At 40.0% G+C, this 19,247-nt stretch overlaps 1 protein-coding gene across 1 annotated transcript in view; it reads right to left on the reverse strand.

The window, feature by feature from the left end:
• The window catches only part of LOC126456766 (zinc finger protein 879-like), a 375,729-nt gene that overhangs the window by 281,390 nt on the left and 75,092 nt on the right, over window positions 1–19,247 (reverse strand). The window contains exon 3 of the mRNA XM_050092524.1: window positions 15,302–15,392. Within this exon, the coding sequence (XP_049948481.1) occupies window positions 15,302–15,392 (91 nt within the window). The remainder of the gene's footprint in view (window positions 1–15,301; window positions 15,393–19,247) is intronic.

Here is a 19,247-nt window from a genome sequence, read left to right on the forward strand (position 1 = left end):
TCTGTTTCTTTGCTAAAAGTCTGCTACACCCTACTGTGACCTACAGCTGGCTGAGGCTCTTCTTCTCCTACTTCAAGTAACAAGACAAATTTATTCAATACTGTTAGCTCAAATGTAGATGAAGTTGAAGAGCTGTTCCCCTTTTGACCATTGTTTGTTACCTTTACCCTGTTCCCAAGATCTTTTCCCCCCTTTAACCTATCTAGTTCCAATTTTTGTGTGACCTAATTCAGCCTGAAGGGCACAAATATTTGCCTCCTGCTTAGTGATTCTTGTCATTTGTGCAAAGCCTACAGTTCTATGGGACAGCCCCTTTCAGTTTCCCACTATATTCACAGTCTACCCGTACCACTCCTTCTTTGATTATCCTACAGCAACATCCACACTTATCATGCATTGCAACACAGATTACATGCTTGAAAATGGAATTTAATCACTTAACACACTTTACACTTCACGAATTAATGTTACTCATAAGCAGCAAAAATTATCCCTACTGGTGAATGATATAATGTAAAAAGTTATTTATTTCCATTTACAACAAGAACTTAGCACTCACTCAGCTGCAGTATCCATGACATTTTCTTAATGAGAACAGAATGTAACTTTATTGTATGCAAACAACAAGTAAACAACTGACTAGTGTGAAAGATTCTAAATCAAATAAGTTAAGATTTAAATAGAAAATCCAGGATGGAATGTAACAATATTATGAAAAGCATAGTTGCTACTCAGCGTACAGCAGACATGCTGAGTTGCAGAAAGGCACAACAAAAAGACTTTCAGAAAGTGAGCCTTCAGCCAACAAGGCCTTTGTCGAAAATAGACAAAACACACACACACACACACACACACACACACACACACACAGTCTATGGCCTCAGCAACCAGAGACTGTGATCACATGTGAGTGACGTGCATTTCTAAATCTACATCTACATACATACTCCGCAATCCATCATACGGTGCATGGCGGAGGGTACCTCATGCCACAACTAGCATCTTCTCTTCGTGTTCCACTCCCAAACAGAACGAGGGAAAAATGACTACCTATACGCCTCTGTACTAGCCCTAATCTCTCTTATCTTATCTTTGTGGTCTTTCTGCGAAATATAAGTTGGCAGCAGTAAAATTGTACTGCAGTCAGCCTCAAATGCTGGTTCTCTAAATTTCTTCAGTAACGTTTCACGAAAAGAACACCTCCTTTCCTCCAGAGACTCCCACCCGAGTTCCTGAAGCATTTCCGTAACACTTGCGTGATGATCAAACCTACCAGTAACAAATCTAGCATCCTGCCTCTGAATTGCTTCTATGTCCTCCCTCAATCTGACCTGACAGGGATCCCAAACACTTGAGCAGTACTCAAGAATAGGTCATATTAGTGTTTTATAAGCGGTCTCCTTTACAGATGAACCACATCTTCCAAAAATTCTACCGATGAACTGAAGCCAACTATCCGCCTTCCCCACACCTGCCATTACATGCTTGTCCCACTTCATATCGCTCTGCAATGTTACGCTCAAATATTTAATCGACGTGACTGTGTCAAGCGCTACACTACTAATGGAGTATTCAAACATTACGGGATTCTTTTTCCTATTCATCTGCATTAATTTACATATATCTATATTTAGAGTTAGCTGCCATTCTTTACACCAATCACAAATCCTGTCCAAGTCATTTTGTATCCTCCTACAGTCACTCAATGACGACGCCTTCCCGTACACCACAGCATCATCAGCAAACAGCCGCACATTGCTATCCACCCTATCCACCTACGTAGATAGAAAACAACAGCAGACCTACCACACTTCCCTGGGGCACTCCAGATTATACCCTCACCTCCGATGAACACTCACCATCGAGGACAATGTACTGGGTTATATTATTTAAGAAGTCTTTGAGCCACTCACATATTTGGGAACCAATCCCATATGCTCGTACCTTAGTTAGGAGTCTGCAGTGGGGCACCGAGTCAAACACTTTCCAGATGTCAAGGAATATGGCATCCGTCTGATATCCTTCATCCATGGTTCGCAAGATATCATGCGAAAAAAGGGCGAGTTGCATTTCGCAGGAGCGATGCTTTCTAAAGCCGTGCTGATACATGGACAGCAACTTCTCTATCTCAAGGAAATTCATTATATTTGAACTGAGAATAAGTTCGAGAATCCTGCAACAAACTGCCGTTAAGGATACTGATCTGTAATTTTGAGGATCTGTCCTTCTACCCTTCTTATATACAGGTGTCACCTGCGCCTTTTTCCAGTCGCTCAGGACTTTACATGGGGCAAGAGATTCGCGATAAATGCAAGCTAAGTAAGGAGCCAATGCAGTAGAGTACTCTCAGTAAAACCGAATTGGAATCCCATCAGGACCTGGTGATTTATTTATTTTCAACCCATTCAGCTGCTTCACAACCCCAGGGATGTCTATCACTATGTCCTCCATACGGGAATCTGTACGAGACTCAAACGGCAGTATATTTGTACGATCCTCCTGCGTGAAAGATTTCTCAAATGCTAAATTTAAAATTCCAGCTTTCGTTTAGCTGTCTTCCGTTGCCAGGCCAGACTGATCAGTGAGTGACTGGATGGAAGCCTTCGACCCGCTTACCGATTTTACGTAAGACCAGAATTTCCTTGGGTTTTCAGCAAGATCTTTTGCAAAGGTATGACGGTGGTAGTGGTTGTATGCTTTGCGCATTGCTCTTTTTACAGCAGCGCGAATCTCTACTAACTTTTCCCTGTCCTCATTCTCCCGATCTTTCTTGTACCGCGAGTCAACTGCCTTTGCTTCCTGAGCATTCTCCGAATTGCGCTGTTAAACCATGGTGGGTCTTTTCCGTCCGTAACCCACTTCTTCAGTGCATACTTCTCCAATGTGTGATTTACTATGTGTTTAAAATTTGCCCATAATTCTTCCACGTCCATCATACCAGAAGTAAATGAAGTCGATTCATTTACAAGGTGGGATGCTAACAACTGCTCATCTGCTCTTTCTAATAAGAAAACTCTCCTAGCCTCCTTACCGACTTTTTAACTTTCGTAACCATAGTCGTAATGACAACATCACGATCACTAATCCCTGCCTCAACACTGACACTGTCGATGAGGTCTGGTCTGTTTGTGGCTACCAGATCTAAAATATTTCCATTACGCGTTGGTTGTCGATTTAGCTGCTCAAGACAGTTTTCAGATAATGTGTTCAAAAGTAATTGACACGACGGCTTGTCTGTACCACCTGTAATGAATCCATAGACATCCCAGTCTATACTAGGTAGGTTGAAGTCGCCTCCGACTAATATAGCAACGATCCGGGTACTTCTGCGATACAGATTGTAGACTCCCTTTGAATGATTCTAGAACTGTCACGGTGGAACCTGGTGGCCGGTAATAACACACAACAATTAACTTTATTTCTATTAGCCCTGTTAAACATGTCCAGATAACTTCACAATCACACACTACTTCGACCTCAGTAGACACAATATTTCTGTCAACTGCAATGAAGACACCACCTCGTACGGTGTCTAATCTGTCTTTCCAATACACGTTCCAGGCCTCACTAAATATTTCAGAACTTCCTATCTCAGGGCTCAGCCAGGTCTCAGTCCCAAGAATAATTTGCGTGCCACACACTTGCATGAGTGTGTGTGTGTGTGTGTATGTTATCTATTTTCCACAAAGATCTTGTGGGCCGAAACCTCACTTTCTGACAGTCGTTCTGTTGTGCCTATGTGCCACTAAAATTAAGATTTAAGCTACTTTCTGGAAATATGAACTTTAAAAAACAGTGATTGGACACACTCAAATTAAATCGCTGGAAAGAAAAGCAGAACAACTGAAGGGGATTCCGTAAGTTAATTTTGCCAAAACTTAAACAAATATGTTATTGCAACCCAATCTCAAGATCTTTACATATTTTCTGGAATAATAAATAAAGGAAAGTGATATCTTTAACAGTACGTTTAAAAAACACACTGATATACATATTTAATTATTTGTACTAAACTAACTGTTATTACAATCTAAATAACATATCTTTGCAAGAGCGCAAAAGTTCGGAAATCTCGCCTGGTGCAGGGCTACCTATAGCTTGTAGAACAGTTCATAATGGGAGGGACCCTCCATGGTATAAGGTACTGTAAAGAGACTTAAAAAAACAGTAACTGTTGCATAATTGGTGTAAAACAAATATAAGGCTATATTCAAACAATGGAAAATCCAAGATGAAATGTAACAATATTATGAAAAGGAAAGTTGTTACTCACCATATAACAGAGATGCTGAGTCGCAGATAGGCACAACAAAAAGACTTTAACAATGGCAGTGTGGTTTCAGATGCCTGAGACTGCAGTCGTGTGTGCGAGGTGTGTGTGTGTGTGTGTGTGTGTGTGTGTGTGTGTGTGTGTAATCCAGTGTTGACGAAGGCCTTAATGGCCGAAAGCTTTAATTGTGAGAGTATTTTTGTTGTGCCTATCTGCGACTCAGCACCTCTGCTATACGGTGAGTAGCAACTTCGCTTTTCAAAATATAAGGCTATAGATGACGAAAGAGTGTATGAAACATGTTTGGCTGACAAGAGCAATGCATGAAGCCTTCGTGCCTACCACAGCAGAATCTTAAAATGCCTCACAAAACCCAAAGGAATTCTAGTAACATGTAAAGGCCATCACTAACATCAAAGTTAGTGCACAGAGACTCATGGATGACAGAGAACTGGAATTAAGGGTAGCAAAGCAGAAGCAGATATGCTGAATTACATTTTCAAATGTTCCTTTACTAAGGAAGATGCAAAAGTACTCTCACAGTTTATTTCTTTCAACACTGAAAAGATGTAGACATTAATGCCAACCGCATTGAGAAACAGCTAAAATCACTAAAATTGACAAGGTTCCAGAATCCAATCGAATTCCTGTCAGATTCTATAACGAATTTACATGTAAGTTAGATTTCAATTTAAAAAATGACACCAATTTTTAAAAAAATGACACCATAGGTACCTCAAACAAAAAACTGCTCTGAATGATTGGAAGAAAGCACAAATCTCCGAGTAGGAAAGCAGAAGTGATCCACAAAGCTATCCTCCTATCTCATCAATACCTATCTGTTGTAGAATCCTAGAACATATCCTTAGCTCATACATAATGAGGCATCTCTAACAGCAAGACCTCCTGTATGCTAATAAAAACAGATTCTGGAAACACTGATCACGTGAGATGCAACTCTCACTTTTCCAGCGTGACATCCAAGATCCAATCGGCTGAATGCAAAATTTCTTAGCTTCCAAAAAATAATTGATTTGGTACCATACCAACAGTTAACGAAACTACGATTATATGGGTTATCAAACAAAACTTGTTACTGCACTGAGGATTTCTCGGTAGGGAGGACACGGCACGTTACCTCAGACGGAGAGATGGCAGTAGATGTGCCCCAGTGAACTGTGTCGGGATCCCTGCTATTTGTGTTGTATATTAATGAGCTGGCAGACTATATTAACAGCAATCTCAGAGTTTTTGCAGGTGATGCAGTTATCAATAATGATGTACTTTGCAGAAAATGCTATGAAAAAAAAAAAAAAAAAAAAAAAAAAAAAAAAATATTAAAAAAAAAATTAATCAGTCAGATTTGGATAATATTTCAAAGTGGTGCAAACACAGGCAACTTGATTTAAATGTACAGAAATGAACAATTATGCACTTTACTAAACAATAAAAGTAGTATCCTACGACTATAATATCTCTCTCCGACACAGTCCGAACAGGCCTCGGAAGGTCCGACAGTATGGACTGACCACCGTTTCAGCGTCAGCCAGTAGGCATCACCGGATGTGGACACAGACGGTCATGTGATCAGCACACAAGTCTCCCAGCCGTAGTCAGCTTCAATGACTGGACGCACTACTTCTCACACGAGTGGCTCCTCAGCTGGCCTCACAAGTGTCGAGTGCACCCACTTGCAGACAGCGCTCAGTAGACCCGACAACACTTAACTTCAGTGATCTGACGAGAACAGGTATTGCCACCGTGGCGAGGCCATTGGCACAACTACGTTATCGAGTGATCCGAAATTATAATTTGTTAGCTGATCCAAATATCTGGGTGTAACAAGATGTAGAGATATGAAATGGAACAATCACATGGGCTCAGTCATGATAAGGTGGGTGGCAGACCTAGGTCCCTGCCATAATACTGGGAAAATGCAGTCAGTTTACAAAGGAGACTGCTTGTACGGACCCATACCAAACTGAACTAACAGGGGTTCACGAACGTATACGAAGAACTGTGACACACCCTGTCACGAGATTGTACAATTCGCCTGAGAATCTTTTTGCTTTGGCAGGCTTTTGAATATTGACACAAATTATCACACAAAAGCCTACTAACAAAATATCAGGAATCAGTAATAGGTGAAGAATCTAGAGACATTTTTCAGCCCCAACTTGTCACTCCCATAAGGAATATTATGACACGATTAGACTACTTACTGCACACAGAGAGGCACCTACGCACTCATTCCTTCCACATTCTGTATACACCCGAACGCAAACCGTAATGTGTAGTACTTTGCCGAGTTCCCTCTGACATCTACTTCAAAGAGGTTTGTAGTGTATGTGTGTAAATGTATATGTAAAACTTGTTGGTTCTTTGAAGCAGACTTCAAATTCCATACAATCATTGTGTGTGTTTTGTTTGGATTTGCACACAATGGCAGTGAAACATAGTTTGATGGTTATGGAGTGTAGAAACACTTTGCCAATAAGTTTTCTTTTTGGGGATATTGGCGATAGCATATTTTGGATTAAATCAATTTATTTCTCTTTGGCTGTCAAGAAGTTCGTTAATCTAGATGACTTTTAAGTCTCTGCACATGGCTCTGTTGGATTTAGAGTGTGTTGTGAGTCTGGTGGAGAACACACTTATACAGCTCAATTTACAAGTGTAGATTTTTGAGCCATTGTCACTGTCATGATTTGTGTCCCAGCACCTTTTTACAGAGTAGACTTCAAGATACGTGTTGTTAAAGGCTTTACAACAGCCTGAAGCTCACCTTTATTTCTCAAGTACCTCAACACACGAAACACTCTCACATCCACAGAAATAATTGCTATCCTCCACGTAAAAACCAATTATGACCCAATAATCTCACCTTCGGCAAACACTCCTCCACTATCGTTAAGCATTAAGCACTGCAGGGATTGCCTGGCTGAGAGGTTCTGCCAGCAGTTATACTTGCCCACCAATGGGCACTGCAACAGTGACCTCATTCCAGAAATCCAGCAGCATCTCAAGTCCCTATATTCATCCCATACCCTCATTTCTGAGACTGTCTCCCTCATAAGTCCCTTACTCCCTACACTCTCAACCTTCAACACGCTTCCTAAAATATGTAAGTTGACCACCCACAATGCCCCATTGTAAGTGGATACTGCAGGCCCCCCTTCTCCCAGAGAGAATCTCTGCCCTTGTGGACCGACATCTTCAGCCTATTGCTCATAACCCAAACTTCTATGTAAAAAGACACCAAGCATTTTCCATACTGAATGACTAGAGTTCATGTCTTTTTACCTCCTGACACTGTGCTCATCACTGTCAATGCCATCTCCCTCTACACAAACATCCCCAATGTTTCGTGGCCTTGTTGCCACTGAACACTATGCCCGACTGACTCCAAACATACGACCTCCTTCCTGTTCACCACAATCAACTAAACTGACCCAAAATTACTTCTCCTTTGAAGCGATCAGCAACCGACAAATGTGTGGCACAGCCAAGGGCAACCTACTTGTCGATTATCTATAGGAATGCTTTTTCTTCTTCCAGAATCCCAGACCCTTCACCTGGTTGAGATTCAATTATGACATCTCTATGATCTGGAGTAAGGGTAAGGACATCCTGCACATATTCCTCCAGAACCTCAATACCTTCTCCTCCATTCACTTCACATGATGCTTCTCTATCCAACAAGCCACTTTGTCTGTCCTCGCTCCAAATCGCTTGCCATCGGTTCGTATCCCTGTAAAAGACCTCAGATGCAGACCTGTCCCACAGATCCCCCCACTGCCACCTGCTCCTCCCTGTCACAGGGTTTCCTACCCCACCAAAGACAGGGCTACTAATGAAAGCAGCTATGTGGTCCACCAGCAGACACAATGATTTTGCAGGATTCTATGTGATCATGACCACAGACAACCTGTCTGTCTGTACCGATGGCCATTTGTAGGTGACCCCATTCTAGAAATCCTGCAAGATCTCCAGTCTCACGTCAAATCCTCAGGCCCAGCCCAGAATCTCTCCCAGGAGTGTCTCTCTCTCTCTCTCTCTCTCTCTCTCTCTCTCTCTCTCTCTCTCTCTCTCTGTCTGTCTCTCCTTGCCACTACCACTCCCTGCACTCCTACCTTCTACATGCTTCCTGTAATCCATAAACCAAACCACCCAGGCTGGCCCAATGTGGCCAGTTGCTGAGCCCTAAGTGAGAAAATCTCTGCTCTCATAGACCAGTGCCTTCAGCCTAATATCTGCAACCGACCCTCCTATATAAAAGATACCAACCATTTTCTCCACTGACTCTCCACAGTCCCTGTTCCTTTACCATATGGTGCCCTGCTCATCAGTATGATGCCACCTACGTTTACACTAACGTTCCTAAAGACTGCTATTGAACACTACCTTTCCCAATGCTCGACAGATTCCAAACCTACAACTCATTCGTAATCACCGTGACCAACTATATCCTCACCCACAATTACTTCTTCTTTGAAGACATTACCTACAAACAAGCCAGGGGTACAGCTAATGGCACTCATATGGCACCATCCTATGCCAACCTACTCACGGGCCATCTATAGAGGAATTCTTCCTAAACACCCAGAATTGCAAACCCCTCACCTGGTACAGATTCACTGATGGCATATCCAGGATCTGGATTGAGGGTGAGGACACCCTATACACATTCCTCCATAATCTCAACACCTCCCCTATTTGCTTCACCTGGTCCTAGACAACCCAACAAACCATCGTCCTAGGTGTTAACCTCCATCTCAAAGATGGCTACATCAGTACCTCGGTCCATGTCAAACATACCAACTACAACCAATACCTCCACTTCAACAACTGCCACCCATTCCAGACCAAGTGGTCCCATCCATACTACCTACTCACCTGTGGCCATCACATCTGTAGTGATGAGCTGTCACTCGTCAAATACACTGAGGATCTGACTGAGGCCTTCAAAGACTGTAATTACCCTCCCAACCTTGTACAAAAACAGATCTCCTGTAACTTATCTCTCGAGTCACCTACCACCTCCCAAAGTCCCACCATCCGGCCACAGAGGAGCATTTCCTTGTGACTCAGTACCCCCCATGGCTGGAGCAACTGAATCACATTCTCCGCTAGGGTTTTCTCGCTGTGCCGTAAAATGAGGATTGTACTACCCACTATCCTTCCCACTCCTCCCAAAGTCGTATTCTGCTGCTCAAAGTCGTATTCTGCTGCCCACTGAATCTACACGATATCCCCATACAACTCCTGCTCCCAACCCCTTGCCTCATGGCTCATTTCCCTGTAATAGACATAGATGCAAGACCCATAAATATTCCCACCACCACCTACTCCCACCTGGTCACAAGCATCACCTGTGCCACCAAAGGCATGGCTACCTGTGAAACTAGTCATGTGATCTAGAAGCTAAGCTGCAACCACAGTGTTGCATTCTACTAGAGCATGACAAATAATAAAATGTCATCCGCATGAATGGCCACCGACAAACTGTAGACAAGAAACAGCTGGACCACCCCATTGCTGAGCACACTGCCCAACACAACATTCTTCATTTCAGTGACCACTTCATAGCCTGTGCCATCTGGATCCTTCCCACCAACACCAGCTTTACTGAAATGCACAGGTGGAAACTCACTCTGCAATATATCCTACGTTCCTGTAAACTTCCTGGCCTCAACCTTTGTTAAGTCTTTGTCCTTACCCTCTAGCCTCTTTGCTGTTCCCATTCCAGCACTACACAGTCCTCTGTCCCACCAATGCATCCAAAGTCTTTTTACCTATCTCTTTTTCTGCTAACACCCCCCCCCCCCCCCCCTCCCATCCTCTGTTTAATCTCCCGAGTGCACCTAGCTGCCCTACCCTCTCTTCATCTTATTCCTGTATGTTCCCACAAGCAGCACTTCACCGTACCCCACCCCTACCCTGCTATCCTTCCCCCTCCAAGTTCCAGCCATTTGTTGTGCCTATCTGCGACTCAGCATCTTATCATAATATTGTTACATTCCATCCTGGATTTTCCGTTGTTGAATTTTTTTGGATATGTAACATGTATCCAGTTGAAACTTCCTGTTCAACTTGCATGTGTTCATCCACTAAGTAATAACATTTTAGTGTCAGTGCCTCATGCAGCTTCCATTTAAGTGGACATTCATCTGCATTAACTTGTTCCCTTGTAATTTATAATAAATTTTCAGTCCGGCATACTGAAGACACTATGCATACAGCTTAGAATGGCAGAGTGGATGACTTTATGATTTACAGTATATATATTTCAAATGATTTTTTCTGTATTTTTAGTGTCCATACAATGTTTGTCGAGTTATAAAAAAAAAAAGGCCATACCTAATAATGGATTCAATGTGGCTTCTATATGCTATTTTCTGTGTGTTGATGTCTGTTGTAGTTGATAATATTTGCACTGCAACTGCAAAACCGCTGACTTTGTTTGCTAGGTACTCAATAAGTAGACACAACCATTTAGCTGAAACCAAGTTTCTAAGGTAATGAGGGTACTGATCAAAGATTTTGGAATTTTTTTTTTCCAAATCCTGATTTTCAACTAACACAGAAGTATTATCTGCAAACAGAACTAACAAGAAGCTGATATTTCATGGTAAGTCATTAACACAGAAGATAAACAGGACTGGGCCTAGTGTGGAGCCTCGTGGAACACCTTGAGATTCTTTTTTCCAGTCAGAATAATAATTTGCCCCATTTAAAGAAATGATAATTCTTTGCTTTCCGTTTGATAAGTATGATTTAAGCTATTTTAGGGCACTCCCCCTAATGCCATACTTTCCAAGTTTGGAAATAAGCAATGCACATAGTTAAGACTACACAACAAGATTGTAATCTCAGCAGCTCAGACAGCTCATTGCAAAGTTATTGCTGGAAGCAGATGTTTATATGGTCAGTGTGTAAAGTTGTTGTGAACTTGAGTTTTGCCAGTTGTGTAACAGCTTGAAATATGTGAACTGAATTTTTTGGTTAATAAGTCAGTACATTTCTTCTCTTTCAAAAACATTTTCAATAATCTGAAACAAATTTTCTTTTTGGAAATGAAACTTTATCATTTCTTTGTCCCTAATGCAAAACTTTTTCAGTGTTTCTATGAAAACATATGAAGTCTGTTGAGGTAATTTAAACGGAAGGATGATGAACAATGAGTGACGAGAGAGTTTTGGAAAAGAAGGTGTTTGTTTTTTTAGTATAACCATTTTGGACCTACTGAAATAAAACTTACATTGTGATGACATTAATATTCTCAGCAGTCATTTAGTGGAGAGGTGTTATTAACTGTTCATTTCTACCAGTCTGATTCAAAAGACAACAGCTAGATGTTCATGCTTGTTTAATGTTTAAGAATTAGAATTAAGAATCAATACATGAAACATAAAGTTCACTCACTTTGCAAAGTGTTACATGTGCCTGTTATAACTAATTGTGTACATTCAGTGCCAGAACACGTGAAATAAGCAAAACAGTGGTTTACCATTATGTTAATAATTTCATGCAAAATAATTATAACATAAATATGCATTTAGGAACCCTTGGATTGTGTCACACCTGGTCAGGATTGATCTAACAATAAGTGATTATTATTGTGTAGGAAACTTGATACTAACTATCATTCTTTTATCTTTGCGGACATATGGGCATTGCGCATAAGTGCATTACTAGTTGCCACAAGTGGAAGAAGTGCTTTATTATGCTCCACATTATATGTTGTTTTTGTGAGATATACTGACGCTTTAGTGTTCATCTCTGGCATGTTAATGCAGGTGTCATAAAATCAGCTATAAGCAACATCTCTGCAAATCAGATATTTATTTAGTTATATTTATATGTGTAAGCTGAGTTTCAACACTTGCTTCATGTCTGAGTAAAATCATTCGTGTCACATAATTTTGCTTTAAATGCCTAGACCTAAAAACATTGAGTACAATTTAAACACGCTTTTTATACTGACCCCATCAAAACTTGTGCTCGACTTGTGATATATTGTGTATTTTCGTATGTAAGTGGACAGAAACAAATTTTGTGGTACAGGAGCAGTTCAAATCCACATTTGTACTTTATACAATTTTAGCAGTAGTCTCCTCATTTACAAATCATTCACACTGAATTTCAGTGTACCTCTAGGCGAACTATCAATTATTTTTGAGAATTTTTGGAAGGAAAGATTGTTTTGCATAACACATTCTGTAGTAATCGACATTTATGATTGACAGTTACTGTAGCACATATTATGACTAACATGATGGGATATATTTAGTTGTCTCTTTCATCTGGGATGTATATTGTCTTCATTTATTGCACATTAATTATATTTTCAAGCTTTTTCATTGTCGTAACCTCAAAAAACTCAAGAAATTTGTGATTTCTGTCCCAGTATTACAATCGAAGTGATGAACTGCTGAAGCATTCACAACAAAATTCCACGGTTTGAAGAGCTCTAAAAAAGCAGTGGAGCTTGCATAATACTAGTGTACAGCAGGATAGGTTGGTTGCAAATGGTGTTAGTATATTTGTTGCCATTGACAAGAAACTCAAATCCACTGAGAGAAACACCGAAGCTGCATGTCAGATCTTTAGGGCGGGCCTCAGTAATCGAAGGTCAGCATAAACTTATAACTGGATCCTTCTATTGACCACCAGACTTACCTTTCAATGTAACTGAAAACTTTAAAGCAACCTAAGTTCTGGTCATATGTAAAGGGTGTTAGTGATATCAAAATTAATGTCCAGACAATCATGGACATAACAAGAACTGAAACAGAGGGTAGCAAAGCAAAAGCAGAACTGCTTAACTCTGTAAATATTCCCTTACAAAGGAAAATCCAATAGTAACACCCAATTAAATTTTCGCATCACTGCAAAGATGAATGAGGTAAGTAGCATTAGTGATGATGATGATGATGATGATGATGATGATGATAAAATAACTGAAATCACTAAAACAGCACATAGGTCCAGAGCTTGATGAAATACCTGTCAGATTTGATATCAAATCTGTAACAGAGTTAGCTCCATTCATAGTCTCCCATAAATTCTTCTAACAAAAAACCATTTCCAGTAGTTTGAAGAAAGCAAGGATTACATCCCTCTACATCAAGGGTAGCAGCACTTGACATCCACTTATTCTAGAATCTTAGAACAGCACATACTCCAAAAACATCGATCACGTGACACGCAGCTCAAACTTCTTTCACACGACAAGTCTGAAATTCATGACTGGACTGAGGATTTTTTGATAGAGAGGACACAGCACATTATCTTGAAAGGAGACTCATCAACAGATGTAGAAGTAACTTCAAGTGTGCCCCAGTGAAGTGTGTTGGGAAACTTGATATTCACATTCTATACTGATGACCTTGCAGATAATATCAACAGTAAAAGAACAGACAACGCAGGTATCTACAATGAAGTACTGTCTGAAAATGGCTTCACCAATATTTAGTAAGATTCTAAAGTGGTTCAAATACTGGAGACTTGCTTTAACAATTCAGAAAATTAAAATCGTGCACTTCACAAAATGAGAAAATTCAGTATCCTATGACTACAGTATCAAGGAGTCACAGTTGGAATTGGCCAACTTGTACAGATACCTGGGTGTAATAATCTGTAGGGGTATGAAAAGAAACTATGCCATAGGTTCAATCTATATGTCCATAAATACTGTTCAAGCCACTTTACGGTGCATGGCAGAGAGTACCTTGTAACACTCCTAATCACTTTGTATCCTTTCCTGCCCCACTCACAAACAGAATGAGAGAAAGTTGACTGACTATATGCTACCATATGAGTCCTAATTTCTCTTGTCTTATCTCTGTGGTCCTTACACGGGCAGCAGTAGAATAGTTCTGCAGTTAGCTTCAAATGACAGTCCTAAATTTTCTCAATAGTATTCCTTGAAAATAATGTCACCTTCCCTTCAGGGATTCTCATTTGTCCCCCCAAAGCATTTCTGTAGCACTTGTCTGTCAACCAAACCCACTGATATCAAATCATGCAGCCTGCGTCTAAATTGCTCTGATGTCTTTCTTTAATCCGACTTGATGGGGATCCCAAGCACTTGAGCAACACCCAAGAGTGTTCTATACACAGTTTCCTTCACAGATGAACCACAATTTCCAAAAATTCTACCAATGAACTGAAGTCGACCATTCATCTTCCCTACTACCATCCTTACAAACTTGTTCCATTTCATATCAATTTGCATTTAATTGACGTGACTGTGTCAAGCAGCACATTAATATTGCTGTATTCAAACATTATGGTACTATTTTTGCTACTCATCTGCATTAATATACAATTTTGTCCATTTAGAGCTCCCATACCAACAAAAAAATTTTGTCTAAGTCTTCTTGTATCCTATTACAATCACTCAATGAATATACCTCCCCATACACCACAGTATCATCGGCAAACAGCCGCAGATTGCTGCTCACTCTGTCCGTCAGATCATTTATGTATAGAGAGAATAACAGCAGCCCTCTCAAGCTTCCCAGCGGCACACCTAACGATACTCTTGTATCTGATGAACACTCATCGCCAAGGACAATGTACTTAGTCCAATTACTTAAGAACTCTTTGACCCACTTCCATATCTGTGGACCTATTCTGTGTGCTCATACCTTTTTTAACAGTTTTCAGTGGGGCATTGTGTTAAATGTAGGTAAAGTACGTGACAGACTGACAATATACTAGGAAACTGTCATCAGTTCACAAAGGAGATATCTTACAAAATACTTATGCAACTGATTTACACAAAAAGCCTGCAGCAATAAATTACCACATAATCATTTGCACAGAAAACATTCGAAATATTTATTCTTAATAGTGATAGTGAAATGACATTTGGTAGAATGCAGATATTGTTAATTTTTCATGTGTTTTACAGAATCATTAACATCCATACCACCATCCTCCAATTCTTTATTCCTTTCAGTCTGTTAAATAGCATTTTTATAAGAAACAGGAAAAATTATGCAGCAACTTTTAAATACTCACTTTGTTCATTGTGTGTGTTGATGTCTCTGTCAGAGAGAACACACTCTACAAATTCAGGAGGCTCTGCATTGGTCTCAGTGGGAGAATCATACTGAAACACACATCATCATTAGTGGATTATTTCACAATTATTAATAAAACACTTTTATAATTACAAATAAGTATGTAATCAAATAATGGAAAATCCAGGCTGTAATGTAACAATATTATGAAAAGGAAAGTTGTACACACCACATTGTGGAGATGCTGACTTGCAGATACGCACAACAAAAAGACTGCCACAAATTAAGCTTTCACAGCCAGTAAGACCTTCGCCACAAATAGACAACACACACACACACACACACACACACACACACACACACGCACAAACTGCAGTCTCAGGCACCTGAAAACATGTGAGTTGCGGTTGTGTGTGTGAGTTGCGTTTGCATAAGTGTGTGTGTGTGTGTGTGTGTGTGTGTGTGTGGTCTATTTTTGGCAAAGGTCTTACTGGCTGAAAGCTTCATTTGTGGCAGTCTTTTTGTTGTGCCTATCAGCAAGTCAGCATCTCTATTTTTGACAAAGGCCTTACTAGCCATTTGTTGTGCCTAATAAATATGTAAAACTTCCTCAGTTACAAGTTGGATCAAGCTAATAAGACTTTTTTTATGTTAGTGTGAATACAAAAACTGAGTACATCGAAGAATATTCACTGTGTTAGAAACAACCTTCTGGTGTATTGTTGTTGTTGTTGTGGTCTTCAGTCCTGCGACTGGTTTGATGCAGCTCTCCATGCTAATCTATCCTGTTCAAGCTTCATCTCCCAGTACCTACTGCAGCCCACATCCCTCTGAATCTGCTTAGTGTATTCATCTCTTGGTCTCCCTCTACGATTTTTACCCTCCACGCTGCCCTCCAATACTAAATTGATGATCCCTCGATGTCTCAGAACATGTCCTACCAACCGATCCCTTCTTCTAGTCAAGTTGTGCCACAATTCTATTCAATACCTCCTCATTAGTTATGTGGTCTACCCATCTATCTTCAGCATTCTTCCTCAGCACCACACATTTTGAAAGCTTCTATTCTCTTCTTGTCTAAACTATTTATCATCCATGTTTCACTTCCATACATGGCTACACTCCATACAAATACTTTCCGAAACGACTTCCTGACACTGAAATCTATACTCGATGCTAACAAATTTTTCTTCTTCGGAAACGCTTTCCTTGCCATTGCCAGTCTACATTTTATATCCTCTCTACTTCAACCATCATCAGTTATTTTGCTCCCCAAATAGCAAAACTCCTTTACTACTTTAAGTGTCTCATTTCCTAACCTAATTCCCTCAGCATCACCCGACAATTCGACTACATTCCATTATCCTTGTTTTGCTTTTGTTGATGTTCATCTTATATCCTCCTTTCAAGACACTGTCCATTCTGTTCAACTGCTATTCCAAGTCCTTTGCTGTCTCTGACAGAATTACAATGTCAGCAGCGAACCTCAAAGTATTTATTTCTTCTCCATGGATTTTAATACCTACTCCAAACTTTTCTTTTGTTTCCTTTACTGCTTGCTCAATATACTGATTGAATAACATCGGGGATAGGCTACAACCCTGTCTCACTCCCTTCCCAACCTCTGCTTCCCATTCATGCCCCTCGACTCTTATAACTGTTGGTTTATAACTTTCAGTAATTCTTTCTTCCCTATGCCTTCTAGAACCATGTCCTTTGTTTTTCTCTCAGTCCAACAAGTTATTATATTTCTCCAGTCTTGCAGCTTTGAGGCAAACTTTCTTGTGCCTTGGTAATATCCATCTGTATGTTGGGACACTCTGTATAAAGATCTTTAGAAAGCTTCTCATAGTGTGGAAGCTGTCCAAGTTGCACATCTGTATGCTGGACACTCTGTACAAGGATCTTTGTATAAACAACAATTGTGTTGTTATCTCTGTGTCAAGAACATTAAACCTTGTAATGATTTGTAAGGTTTTAATTTTGGAACTTCCAGCGTCTTTCTCACTTGTATGTCCTATGCAGAGATGGACTTCTTCAAAACATTGTTTTCTATATAGGGTCAGAAACGATGCACTACCATAAATTTTCCCAGAGGAGAGATTAAAGATGTAGATAGCTACAATAATATCGTTATACAGAGTGTCCCACTCAAACCTCCCTGATTTCAAAGACCCAGGAGAAAAAAAACACAGTAGATACAACAGTGAAAAATGCACTTAAAAAAATCCCACCTAAGAAATATGATCTGTGAGAGGAGTGCTGAAGAGAGGGATCTTTGACTGCAGCGACAACGCTTAGCCACTGGAAAGTAGCAGAAGAAGTAGAAGAATGATGATGAAGAAGAAAAAGAAGCACATCTTACCATTAGATTAAACATTTGAAGGAAGCTGGTGATGTTAGGTACAAAGCTCTGTTGAGTAAAACGTATTATTACTGAAATTACAACAATATTGACTGTATCAAAACTGAAATTCATTCATCATATTGTACAAAAAATTTAAATTCAGTGGGAGGGGCGATGTTCCCAGCACAATAATAAAAAAGTCTCTCATAGTAGTGCACGTCCTGTCTCCTTCATAATCAACCAGTATTTTGATGAGGGCTGTTTTCTAAATTGACGAAAATATTTCGAAGTTTGGCCATTTCATGGAAATGTAAACAAGGCGAAATCAGGATCTAGAGACCCATCTCATTGTTACCAGTTTTCTCAAAACTACTTGAAAGAATTGCATGTGATAAGTTACAGATTGTAATTCAACACACAGGATTATTTTTTGCAATTAGTATGGCTCTAGGAAAGGGTGCAGTGTAACAGGGGCTGTTTTTCCACAAACTGATAAGCTATGGTTTTCAAGGGAAATGTATAATTTGGATATCATCATATTTAGTGCACAGAAAGCAAAGAGCACTAGTTCAAAACTGTGACAAGAAATTTCTCTCTGGCTAGGCTCAGAAATTGTGTGTTCTGGCTGGACCCACAAAATTATAAGTTCCACAAAGTTCAATGTTAGAGCCACTACTAATTTCTGTATTATATCCTGATGTACCACGACAGGTTCAGTTTGATATCATTCTCTATACAGATGAGTGGTCAGTGATAGCAGTGATAATCTTCTGGAAAACTGACTATGAGGTAATCAGCCACTCAGGGAACTACAGGCATGTGTTAACAATAATAATTTGTAACTAACCATTCTAAAAACAGAAATTGTTCATTTCACCATAAAACAATCAGCCTAATATATAAGATAAATAAACTGTTGTTGTTGTGGTCTTCAGTCCTGAGACTGGTTTGATGCAGCTCTCCATGCTACTCTATCCTGTGCAAGCTTTTTCATCTCCCAGTACCTACTGCAACCTACATCCTTCTGAATCTGCTTAGTGTATTCATCTCTTGGTCTCCCTCTACGATTTTTACCCTCCACGCTGCCCTCCAATACTAAATTGGTGATCCCTTGATGCCTCAGAACATGTCCTACCAACCGATCCCTTCTTCTGGTCAAGTTGTGCCACAAACTTCTCTTCTCCCCAATCCTATTCAATACTTCCTCATTAGTTATGTGATCTACCCATCTAATCTTCAGCATTCTTCTGTAGCACCACATTTCGAAAGCTTCTATTCTCTTCTTGTCCAAATTATTTATCGTCCATGTTTCACTTCCATACATGGCTACACTCCATACGAATACTTTCAGAAATGACTTCCTGACACTTAAATCAATACTGGATGTTAACAAATTTCTCTTCTTCAGAAACGCTTTCCTTGCCATTGCCAGCCTACATTTTATATCCTCTCTACTTCGACCATCATCAGTTATTTTGCTCCCCAAATAGCAAAACTCCTTTACTACTTTAAGTGCCTCATTTCCTAATCTAATTCCCTCAGCATCACCCGACTTAATTAGACTACATTCCATTATCCTTGTTTTGCTTTTGTTGAT

The sequence above is a fragment of the Schistocerca serialis genome, chromosome 2 (assembly GCF_023864345.2).
Source record: "Schistocerca serialis cubense isolate TAMUIC-IGC-003099 chromosome 2, iqSchSeri2.2, whole genome shotgun sequence".
NCBI classification, from domain to species: domain Eukaryota; kingdom Metazoa; phylum Arthropoda; class Insecta; order Orthoptera; family Acrididae; genus Schistocerca; species Schistocerca serialis.